The sequence below is a fragment of the Thermobia domestica genome, chromosome 7, assembly GCF_964235325.1.
Source record: "Thermobia domestica chromosome 7, izTheDome1.hap1.1, whole genome shotgun sequence".
Taxonomy (NCBI): domain Eukaryota; kingdom Metazoa; phylum Arthropoda; class Insecta; order Zygentoma; family Lepismatidae; genus Thermobia; species Thermobia domestica.
The window spans coordinates 126,199,194-126,212,367 of NC_137460.1; the positions used below are offsets into that span (position 1 = coordinate 126,199,194).

General features: G+C 36.4%; 1 protein-coding gene across 1 annotated transcript in view; it reads left to right on the top strand.

The window, feature by feature from the left end:
- The window catches only part of LOC145689330 (uncharacterized), a 28,206-nt gene extending 16,507 nt beyond the window's left edge, over positions 1-11,699 (top strand). Inside the window, exon 3 of the mRNA XM_081763475.1 lies at positions 11,592-11,699. Coding sequence (XP_081619601.1) covers positions 11,592-11,699 — 108 coding nt within the window. The remainder of the gene's footprint in view (positions 1-11,591) is intronic.
- Positions 11,700-13,174: the final 1,475 nt, after the last annotated feature.

A 13,174-nucleotide genomic window follows, 5' to 3' on the forward strand; every position in this document is an offset into this window, starting at 1 on the left:
CACAAAGGTTGAAAAATGCTGTAATAAAATACTACAAGTTAACATGAACTATTATGAGTGTATTCCTATTTCCTGCAAATGGGTGTCATTTAAATTTTGATGTTAGATATGTTCTGTTTTGAACCTACATAAGCCATTAAAGTAAGTGTTGGTACAGTCCCCATCATGACGAGATATAATAAAATGTTGAAAAATATTCAACATAGCTGACTGATACTCTGGATTGAACTAGAACTTTTATGACTGGAAAGCAAGCACACTAAAACGAGCGGTGCAATGATTCTTCTATATAGACTTAGTATGTGAGCATTAATAGAGAAATAGGATTATTAGATCTATTAAATTTAAATATGTGTACAATCTCAGGTTTGAATTAATACACAAAGAAAGAAACATTAGGCTGTGTATTGTGGTTTATCACATTTTCTTTTTCACGAGTAAAGTCACGTGGAAAAAAATAGTGAGTTTCTGAACCCATTTTGCTACAACTTCTTGTAAGATTGAAAAGGTACTTAAAATAACAAGCAGCAGGTGGTCGAAATAGCAAAAAACTTTTCACCGAATTTCGATACTCAAACGCAATTTTTTGCTCAGTTTTATCAGGCAGATATCGAGATAGTATCTTGTTGAAGGTCAGGATTACTACTTTTTATCTTAAATATACCTACTAGGTACCTCTAGCCTCTGTACTGGTGATGATTTCTTCTAAAAGTATTTTATGGGTAGCGTGGGACCAGGGGTGTAGCCAACGGGGGGGCCATCGGTGCCAGGCCCCCCCAAATGGTTTCCTGGCTCCCCCAAATGACCAGCTTTTAAAACATCATAGTAAAATTATCTCGCTTTATTCATTTAAAAGTAACAAAGTTTATTGACAATTAATAATTTACGGTAAAATAGTATGGAGAAATATTGTTTTTCCATACCGATCGAAAAATAGTATAGTATCTCTACCTTATACCGATCGAAAAATAGGATACTTTTTTTGTGACAGCAACATTACACAATTTACTACGATTTTTATTTGACAGTTTGAAGACAAACGTTTTAACAAGGTACTACAAATACAGCCATAAAACAAAGGTACTAAACTGATTTGTAAGTACAGTATATTTTTATATGTTTTAACAAGTGTTTTAAAAGACATAGAGGATAGAAAATTTGGTGAGAAACAATGCTTTGATTCAATTTGGATTTCATTTGCTCTCTCTTTTATTTCTACTCACTGTAATAAAATAATATTTTTTTTAAGTCACGAATAATAAATAAATATTTTTGTCAGGAAACCGTAAAGAAATTAAGTGAAATTTCAAAGAAAATCAATCTTGTGTAGATAGGTTCTGTCACATGCCACCTAACATGATCGATATGTCACCTAACCTGGAAGATCAAAAATAGTCCCCATCAACATCGACGACCTTCTGAAAACGTTCTGGAAGGCCATGGAATCCATCGCGGTAGAACTTGATGGGCCGTGAAACGAATTAGGTATCAGGTGAATTTTGGACTTTTACTAGGGATTTGAACTGGCGTCTTCTAAGGTGATTGTCCAAAGAATGGAAATGGTAATAATCGGACGGTGCAATACCCGGGGAATATAGTGGTTGCAATATGTTTCCCATTCAAGGCGGAAAATGGTGTCCTGAGTCATCCTAGCCACATGGGACTTACCGTTGTCCCGTAAACGAGGACCCATTTGCAATTCAGAAGTGATGGCTCCAGAGTTTTGAGTTTTTCTTGAGCACAGCTCAACTGCTGATACTACACAGTTGCATTGATACTCTGACCAGCTGGTAGCAGTTCCCGATGCACGATGCACCAAACACACAGAAGGACCTTCTTCTGGTACAGTGCTGGTTTCGGTTGTTTTGAAATCGGTTCATGGGGTGCTAACCAATGATGGCGGCGCCGTAGAGCTTCGTATAGGACCCTCTTTTTATCACATGTCAACGCCCTCTTCAGAAATGGCTCCGAAATAGTAAATAAACAACAGGCGACTGCCACATTGCCTTCTGGCCCAGAGTCAAAACATATGAGACCCAACGACCCAACTTGTAGTGCTTCCCAAGTTGATGGATGTGCTGCCGAATGGTTTCTCCACACACTGAATTGTAGTCCCAGTTCCTCTTTGTACATGTGTTGGTCTTCTGGCATGTGGTGTTTTTGGGTGTTTCGTCATCGTCCTTAAACTTGTTAAACCATCGCTACACTGTCCGCGTCGTCACGACACCTTCAACAAAGGCCTGGGCATATCTTCTGTCCCGCTACAGCGGCGTTTGACCTCCATTTGAACTCGTTCAACATACATGCTCTTATGACGCTCTATGGATGTCCCATGTTCCCTGTGTCTTTATACAAGTTCACTGTGTATCTGAATTGCCACAACCAGGTAGTATGTTGGATATACCCACGCCAACAACTGACGTTCGCCTTATCTCCACTCGCATTCAACTCATGCTGTGAGGTCCAATTGAACACAGACCTCAACGAAAAGTGACAGAACTTTCTTGGTTACCTTTATAGTTATGCACAAAAGTATAGCGTTTGGTCCCGTGCAGTATTTCTTGATTGAGCATAATAAAAACTATCTTGAATATAATTTATGGATAATAATAATAATAATAATAATAATAATAATAATAATAATAATAATAATAATAATAATAATAATAATAAGCTAAAATAGTGTTTTTAGTTTTCCAGAAGGAAACCAAAATTTTCCTTTCTTTCAGGCCTCAAAAACACTAGCAGCAACACATTCTTTTTGGCTTTGTACATTGTAGCTGGCCCCCCCTCAAAAACGACGGGCCCCTCCTACACAAACCTGCTGGCTACACCCCTGCGTGGGACAAAACAAACTATCAGAAAGCTGCACTTGGACATTATTTGGTGGAGTGTTCTTCACAAGAGTGAAATGTAATTTATCTTTGCTTCTGGGAACATTTTTATTCATATTCAACCTGAGATAAGAAAGTGCCCGAAAGTATATCTGGAAGTAACATTGCTGTTGGTTGCCCTAACCTTCCTTCTTTCCCTTCTCTTGCTTTCTCTCTCTTTTATAAATAGCGTGACATTTTCAGTTTGGCGAGAATTGGTCACACCCTATTAAAAGTCATGTTATACTTCTCTTTTTAATATCAGAACATGAGCAATTCTAAAGGTGTGACTTCATCTTTATAACCATCTCGACCTCTGTGTGTGTGTGTGTGGGGGTACTAATATGCAAATTCTAAATTTAATGTTAAATTCGTAGTCGAAAGACATCATGTTCGATTGGATTGGGTTTCAATTTAGCGACCTCTTAAACAGCGAGGCTATATGAGAAGTGAGATCCAAACTGCGTGAGCTTCTGCCGAGAATCGAACAGGATGTCACGTGCCAGAGAAGCGTACGCTGACCATATAGCCACGGAGGAGCTCTCATCATTTGCGAATTCTGATTAGGAAGTATTGGATTTAAATAGCTTTTTCTCTATGTACTTAAAATTAATTATGAATTTTAATTAGGAAATAATATCTTGTTTTATGCAATACAAATTATTAATTTAGCCGAAATCATGTATTGTATAGAAAGACTGAAACTAGATTGGAATGATGATTTCTGGTGAGTCTACCAGCAAACCTCAGCAACGATCCGCGAGGACAACACAAGAACAGGTTTTCTCTTCTGAAAACAATAAAACCAGAACGAGGAGAAGGCCTGGAAAGGGCAAGAGACCACCTGCTGCTCGAAAACTCTTTCATCTGAGCCGTTTTTACGCGCCGTATTTACGCTCGAAGTTAAAAGCAGACAGACTTTTCCAGCGTATAAAAATTCGTTACGTAAACTTTTCCAGGTCCCATACACTAACGTATTGACAGCTGCTAACAATACTAGCGTATGAAATTTTATGGTTACAACCGAAAAATACGTCAATGTATGGCCGACTTAAATGTGCAATTCGCATTTCCTGAGCAGCTGTCAGTCTCTTAACTCGCCCCAACTGAGACAATATTCTCTGTAATTATATTTTGATTCTAATTGTACTGAATGAAACATGACAGAGACACGGACACAGAAAGATCGAGGACAGTTAAAATCACAGAGAATCTCCACTGCGGATGAAACCTCGGACCCATACACCAAAAACCCACCCACCAGCCACTATACCAGCTTAATTTCCTTTAATTGGTTGCAACCACGACACCCGACTGTGTAGTCATCTTTTTTGATTGCAATTCAACTTAAGCATACACATTAGTGACAAACAGAAATGTAACGGACAGTGCAAATCACAAAGTATCTCTTACCAGGAATCAAGGCCGGGACCCCTTATACAAAATGCTCACGTACTAGCGACTAGATTAACGCGAAGGCTGAAAGGGAGGGTTTACAGATATTGTAGATAAATGTGCAAAAAGGACTTTTAGAAGATTACAATATTAGTTTAGGACCATTTTAACTCTTATACACTCCGAAGATTACAATATTTGCTTTAGACCATTTTAACTCTTATACCCTTTGATGTCTGCCCCCATTCAAGATAAGTACATAGAATAAGAATTCATTCATCTATACGAAAGCTTGCTCAAAAGAAGAAGGGAAACTTGGTGTTCATGATTGCATCACTTTTCGCATCAGACATATGTTATAAAGGCTGTAAAAAAACGCATAGTACTCATGTTAATATCACCTTCCAGCACAAATACAAACTGCTATTTGAGCAGGTATGTAGTCTTAAAGTAGCTAGGTGGTGGTCGTAGGAAATGTTGTCTTAATCATATGTCTGTCAGAATCGCATGCTAGGGCTATGTTTGATGAACCAAGGGTAGGTTATAAAACGAGGGTAGAAGGGGTACAGTGACTAGAATACACCTGATTCGTGTTACGAAAACGTGTTATCCTCCTCGAAGATGAAATCGCAAAAAGTTGTTCAAATATTTATAAAGATGACAATTGAGGATGAAAGCACCCATAGCGGAAAAACAGATGAGTGAGATATGTAGCTTAATGCCCTATAGTAAAATTTTGGTATTCATCCTATACGCGAAATTCATACACACTCAATAATCGTCATTGTGTTAAAGGGTAAAACGACAATATTATCGAAATATCAGCGTCCTCCATGTGCCTAGTCAATGACGAAGATCCTGTAAGCGATGAACAGATGGAGAAAAAATCGTAGGAAAAGAACATAAACCTGCGATTCAATAGTAGATTGGTTACTGTTCGTGCGCTCACATGGGGCTACACATGTTCCAATGAAGTTGGTAGTGATCGTCCTATCAATTATGGTTATCCGCACGTGTCTTACTTACGACTACCCACGAGAATGGTCTATAAATAAATACGTAAAATAGTGGTAAAATTCAGAGCAATATTTTAGTTTACTTTTAATAATTCAAGTAATAAATTACTTTCTGTAGAAAGGAAATAAATATATCTGGAAGAATTATCTGTTTTTGCTTCAGAGATGAAAAGAGTTGAAAATTAAGTATATGTATACAGTTACTGTAAGCAATAATGAAAGTGAAGTTTAATTTTGTATAGGTGAAAATTCTTTGCATCTCCTTAACATGCACAACGATATGTTCAAAGAATATTTCTAACGTTAAATAAACCACTTGTAGACCTTGTAAACAAATTTTATATTTAACTCAATTGTCATGATAAGGCACAGCACTTTTAAGTAAAAACACTGTATAAAATGTAAAGTTTCAATACTATAACAGTATCTTCACCAGTCTTAACACACTTATCTAGAATGTTGTTTCTACTCTTTCTACATCTCGGGGTGTAGCTCAAGGTTGTGGTTGCAATGAGGTACCTAAAAGAACACCAAAAGCGATTCTACTAATGTAATTTTGTATAATGCATTACCCTTCTTCGTAAGATGCCTCTATTGATACATAATGGGTTGTAAAATCTTTATCAAGAGCGTGGTATGTATAAGCTTTAACGTATGACATTTTAACGAACATTTCTAAGACATTATCATATTTATATATGCCATTAAATTATATCATTGTGACTCTATATTACGTTTGCAATTGTAAAAAAGACACAGTACATTTTTTCTAAAAGAAAGTGACTGAATGAGAAATGGAAAAAGAATACATGTTGATTTCGAAGTTATGACTACTTACTTTATAAATTTATAGTTTACAACTATTCTCAGGTTATCGAAATGAATAATGAAAAATATATAACTAATTAGTAAATCAAAGAAATATGAGTCGAAATGTTAAGTTTTGTATAAATAAATTTATAAGTACAGAAAAGGGAACATGTCATACACATCGTTATTTTAGAGAACCTAACCTATTCATTGAAAACCACAAAGTAAAAATTGTATGTAAGAGAATAACACACAAATAATAAGAGAATATACTGTATATACTTTATATATGCTGTATTATAAGTAGGCAATTTGTGATACTTTTATTGAAGTTATAGCATTTGTTCCAAAGGATCAATCTAAATATGCCCATGAATATATTATAATGAAAGAAATACAAGAAATTATGAAGATAAATATGTGAGTAATATGTTGGCTTATCGTATACTATTTATTCTTAAAAAGAATCTAAATGTATGTCGAGGAAATATTATCTTGTAAAGGACAAACTGCGTTTCTTTACTAATATGACCGCAAAGGGGGTAACCGTGGCTAATATTGTGGAAAAACGGGTCTTTGGGGAGCCAGTTTATTTCTTTTCTTTGTTTATTTTGTTTATTCCGTTATGAGTATTTCAAGTTTGAAGTTACCGACGAAGTGCCTGTAGTGCATTATCATGTAAGTAGCCCACTATGAGATGGATACACTTTACACAAAAGCTCTTTCAATTTTCAAATTTAAAAGTAGTAGAAGAAATAATAAAGAAAAAGGACTTGAACCATATAAATATTGTTACTTGACTATTTCAACAAAAACGAAGTTGCAACTGTGCTGACGACCTTTACGGGGATGGAGATTTCACAAGTTTGGTTGGACCTCGCATAGAATTTGTGTGAAAGACCATGAAATCTACGAGCAGCCCTGTCTATGGCTGACCTAATTCATTAAGCGGATGTCTGCTTCTTTTTTACATTTTCGAAATAAACCAATATATGTATTTCTTATTATAAGTAGAGAAATGCAGTAGGTAAAAGTTAATAATAAAAAGTCTTCAACAAGAAGCTATAATCTTTAACAGAAAATGGATAAGGAAAGTAAGAAGAAACTCAATTATTTTAGCAATAATAACATCGTTAATAAGTAGGCAGTAGTTAGTATAATCATGACTTGTTTGCAAACACGTATCTTGAGATCTTTTTTGAGTACTCTATTTAGAACGTTTAGAATATTTAGTTTTTTTTATATATAATTTATTAAGAGTCAGGTTTGCGGGGTTCTTAGATTGTAGGAACTTTGCCCATATTACAAGTAACTTTTGTCCTCTTGACCTGATTTACAGTCGTGAATTTTAAAACCGAAAACAAAAAAAATTCTTTTACAACTACAAATTTTGGTATTTATTTTTTGCACGATCTTGTACTTGGTGAAAAATTCTAGTTTGTAATTGTGAAAGTTGTGAATATTTGAAAGAATGTGATGAAATATTTTTCATAGCCTTGTAAAATATAAAGTAAATATTTTAAGTAAACACTTTTGTAATTTTCTTTAAAAAGATCCTAAAGTGACGGCTTATATTTTGATATCCGTATTCAAATTACCCATCCCGAAAACAGGTTCGTATTCATTTTAACCAATTTGAAAATACTTATTACCAAGACTTTTTAATTAACTTGATTGTTGTTACCTACGATTACAACTAGCATGTTCAAAAAAGTGTATGTGTCACTTTACGAAAAGACAAGGAAACTGCTGGTTCGCTACTGCCAGGACAATGAATGAAAGCTGTCACTGATTATTGGCAACGAAAGATACAGTTGTTAGTGCAGCATATTTTTTTATAAACTAAACTCGTATTCGAGCATCTCATTTTATTTGGTTCGATGTGATTTATTGATGTATACATATATAATGTGTTTGACAATGTTATTTTTAAAGGAAGAAAATCAATCAACAGTGTGGACTATATCTCATTAACTGAGTAATGTAGTCTTATAAATGGTGTAATAAAGATCTTAACCCTGGATTACAAACCATTCGTAAATTTTACGAAACACCATGTCCAAAATTGTTGAATTTGCTGAACCGCGAATGCATGACTACCCTCCTCCCGAATACCTTCCTAGCTCTTACAGGAGAGGCTAATTTTGGTTTTACAGCCGTGTCAGTCGGTTTTATCACGCATATTTTGGTCTACGTAATTTTTACGAAAGGTTTGTAACCACGTTAATTTTTTTCACAAATTTTGACAGATCTATTTCCTTGTTTTTAACATTAAATGAGTGTTTTTTGGACTATAAACAGTGCAAAGAGTTATGTCATAGTATTATAACTATTTCTTGTCTTCGTTGGTGGAGAAACTATGGGTGACACTGAGGAAGAACGTGAAAATAGTCAAATAAGAGGGTTTTGGATTAGATATCTTCTGGTGAAGACACTAGTGATATTGCTAATTAGGCACATCTTCATCACTAACCCTATGGCAAACCCGCAACAAAGAATAAGAAAAACTTGCTTTTACTGATCAACAGTGAAAAGGAAAGTGACAAGGACTGACAACACACCTGTGTAAGCACTGGAGGAAGGCGATTTGTGCTGAAAATAGAGCTGTGTATTGCGTGGTGCGTGACGAGGAAAAATGAAAAAGTCTGGAATGACACTTTCAAGTTTGCACCTAATTACTTTTTTCGAACTTTATATGCGAAATGCTACGCTTTTTAGTTGTGTTGTACCTTTTACTTTAGTTATCTATTATTGTAATATCTATAAAACAAACGTACATAAATGTAACTCTTTCCTCATGACGTCATACTTGCAATTCAAGTATACAGCTAAGAAGTTATATACTTAATTATTTACATCTACTTGTTCAATAAAGTTTCCAAAGGCATCCCATATTATTGTCGATATAATTCCATAAACAAGCCCATTTTCAGATTTTAAAAAATAATATAGACAGAAATAATAAAAAGACTAAAATTGAGTCGTAAAATTTACGAATGGTTTGTAACCACGTAGACACAAAATAAGGTTTTTAATCCAGGGACAGCGGCGACGACTTCTGTATAATTTTGGGGAGGCATTGAAATATGTCTATATCCTTGTCACAAATTCGAATAAAGATATCTACATTCAGGGAGGCCAATCTCCAAGATCAGTGTGCATGGTTAATGACGATACAATTCAATTTCACTTTTATATCAGTAAGTAGCTGTAACAGAGCATCAATGTTCATATGTACGAATACGATATTTTACTACATGTTCTAGAAAAGTTTACATGGGTTTTTGCACGCATGTATAACATTTTGTTTACCTCAATATTATCAATGGAATGATATATGTCTCGTCATTGGAAGACTGTTAGAACTACGCGTTTCATTCTTGGAAATATGTGTGTCAGTGTTAACAGAAATCAAGTAACAAAGGTACAATCCGATTGTTAACAGTTAATATTTTTCACTTTAGAAATCTGTAATCAGCATCACAAAATTATTACAAAATCACTAAGCATACAAGTTACAAAACACCAGTTACTAATGTGTATTTACTATTAGATGAAAAGTGAACTCAATTATACTAATTTTCCTTTTATATGAACTAATCTTGGATCATATTCAATCCACATTAAACGTATTCACTACATAAAGAGAAACTTACTCTGAAAATTATTTTTTGGTTATCGAATAATTACAACAAACATTAATCTTTTCGGGTTCGATTCCTAGTAAGAGGGCATTAAAATTCAAACGCGTTACGTCACGTCTCATATAACCTCTGTAAAGCAATGGGATACTAAACTCCAACAACCAACATCAGGAAACATTCATTTTGAAACATAATTGCGAATTAATTAAAGTAAGACACATCAAAATTAAAATACCCTTTTCCGCTTTCTTTCATAAATAATTCTTCTTCTTTTTCGTAATATCGTGGGATGATGATTGAAGAATACATCTAAAATAAAATGATAGTTCGGTGACTTATCTGTTGGCAGATTTGTCCATTGGCAGATTTGGTAATTGGCGGATTTGGTAATTGGCAGATTTGGTAATTGGCGGATTTGTCAATTGGCAGATTTGTCCATTGGCAGATCTGTCCATTCTCACGATTGGCGCATTTGGTCATTTTCGCGTTTGGCGCATTTGGTAATTGGCAGATTTGTCAATTGGCTGATTTGTCCATTTTCACAATTGGCGCATTTGGTCATTTTCGCGTTTGGCGCATTTGGTAATTGGCAGATTTGGTAATTGGCAGATTTGTCCATTTTCACAATTGGCGCATTTGGTCATTTTCGCGTTTGGCACATTTGGTAATTGGCAGATTTGTCAATTGGCAGATTTGTCCATTGGCGGATTTGTCCGTTGGCAGATTTGTCCATTTTCACGATTGGCGCATTTGGTCATTGGCAGATTTGTCCTAGGCCCGCTACCATTAGACCACGGAGGCCGAAACTGTGAACTGGCGTGTTCATACGATCAGCGCAATTTGTAGTAATGTTCAATTAGCAAACCAGATATTAAATGATCTTATATGTTCCTGTATTGTTTATAGTGTGATGCTACAAATATGATAAAATATAATGATCAAATAAATCCTCAAGACGCCAGGGTCGATTAGGTGTTCCTGGAACGGTTGTAACACAATGACAAATATAGCAAGAAAGTAAAAGAGCTCTATGGCGGAATGTGAGGCAGTAAATCATAGAGAATCAACACAAACCATTGTTGAAAGAAATATACCACAAATGTCCATTGAGGGATAAATGTGTAAATAGCAGCTACCGGAACTGCTTCTTAACGGCACATATAATAGAAGGGATAGTTACTAGTAACAAAATAAATATAGAACTTCTACGAAACTAATAGTGCAGAATGAACATCGCAATACTGTATGTCCTTGTACTCATCGAATAGCACGGAAATAGAGTCAACAGTCTCAAGCTTTAAAGCATTTCTTCGTTGCTGAATTATATTGTCTGCAGACGCACTAGAAGCAGGGATGATCAGATACTGACGTGCTAATTTGCACAATTTTGGTAATGTTTTCTCTTGTTGCTTCCACCGTTGTAGTAGATCTAGTTCTCTTAGACATGATGGCATGTTGAGGTAGATATCTACTTCATCGTCAAATTTACCAGATATTAACGGTCCATCTTCCCATTTAAATAATTTATTCTTCTTGGTAGGTGGCTCCAAATCGTGTTTACTTGAGCTACTATTCTTAGCAAGGGAATCAAAGAAGCCAACTGTAGTACATGACTGACGAAATGGGACGACGTACTTCTGTGTGGACAAATGATCCTACAGACATTGCTCTGAGATGATGGTAGATGGGGCTGTAGGTTTCCACTTTATGATCCATACTAATGTCGACCTCATTGCGAAACTGTTCCACCCGAACTTTACGCTGTGACATATTATTGGAATCAACTTCACTGTTAACTTTGAAAAGCTTGTTTAGTCTTTCAATCTAAGAGAGTATCAAATGCATTGTTACAGTTTTCTTTGCCTCCAGTGCTTTGGTGCCATCATAGAAATCTAAACTGCAGTGCTCTTCTAGTATCTGCAGGATGTCGACGACCTGCGAATGAACAGTTTCCAACATGATGAGTTTAACTCAGTCTCTTAGTTAACAGTGTGTGGCAGCCGGGTTACAAATCCAGACCTCTTGAGATATGTAACTACCCTACTAACACAATCAAAAAGTATTTTTATTAATGGCAGCTGATCTCGGAAGAAGTTAAATTGAAAAGCGTTACGCAAAATAGTAGTAATAGTAGAAATAGTATCAGTGATAGTATTTTCATGGTACTTTAGTAGTAGTATTATTATTAGTACCAGTAATAGCAGTGTTAATAGTATTAGCAAAAAATGAGATGTTGAAACAACACAATATGACTACCACTTTAGCGTGTTACGTGTGTGTTAATTCACCACCAAGTTTTTTATGTCCGCTGTCCCGGTTAAAGGGTTTTGCCCTTTCTTCGGGTGAGTGCTTCAGATATATAAAAGTTGGATTGAACTTTAATGTGGCTGTTCTAACGAGGAAACGGTCTCAAGTGTAAACAACCGATTTGGCTGGGGTCCGGATATGTGTTACGGGAGACCAAAGTAGGAGATACGTATTCTGGCGTTTGGGCCCATACGCAGAAATTTCTGAAATACGGGTCCCCAAAGTGCCCCCACATGCTATAACTAGGAAGCGAATGACGTTACTTGTACACAACCGATTTAGTTTGGGTCCGGATATGTGTTACGGGAGACCAAAGTAGGAGATACGTATTCTGGCGTTTGGGCCCATACGCAGAAATTTCCGAAATACGGGGCCCCAAAGTGCCCCTACATGCATTAACTAGGAAGCGAATGACGTTACTTATACGCAACCGATTTGGCTGGGGTCCGGATATGTGCTACGGGAGACCAAAGTAAGAGAAATGTATTTTGGCGTTTGGACCCATACGCAGTAATTTCTGAAATACGGGTCCCCAAAGTGCCCCCACATGCTATAACTAGGAAGCGAATGACGTTACTTGTACACAACCGATTTAGTTTGGGTCCGGATATGCGTTACGGGAGACCAAAGTAAGAGACATGTATTTTGGCGTTTGGACCCATACGCAGTAATTTCTGAAATACGGGTCCCCAAAGTGCCCCCACATGCTATAACTAGGAAGCGAATGACGTTACTTGTACACAACCGATTTGGCTGGGGTCCGGATATGTGTTACGGGAGACCAAAGTAAGAGACATGTATTTTGGCGTTTGGGCCCATACGCAGTAATTTCTGAAACACGGGTCCCCAAAGTGCCCCCACATGCTATAACTAGGAAGCGAATGACGTTATTTGTACACAACCGATTTGGCTGGGGTCCGGATATGTGTTACGGGAGACCAAAGTAGGAGATACGTATTCTGGCGTTTGGGCCCATACGCAGAAATTTCCGAAATACGGAGCCCCAAAGTGCCCCTACATGCTATAACTAAAGAAGCGAATGACGTTACTTGTACACAACCGATTTGGCTGGGGTCCGGATATGTGTTACGGGAGACCAAAGTAAGAGAAATGTATTTTGGCGTTTGGA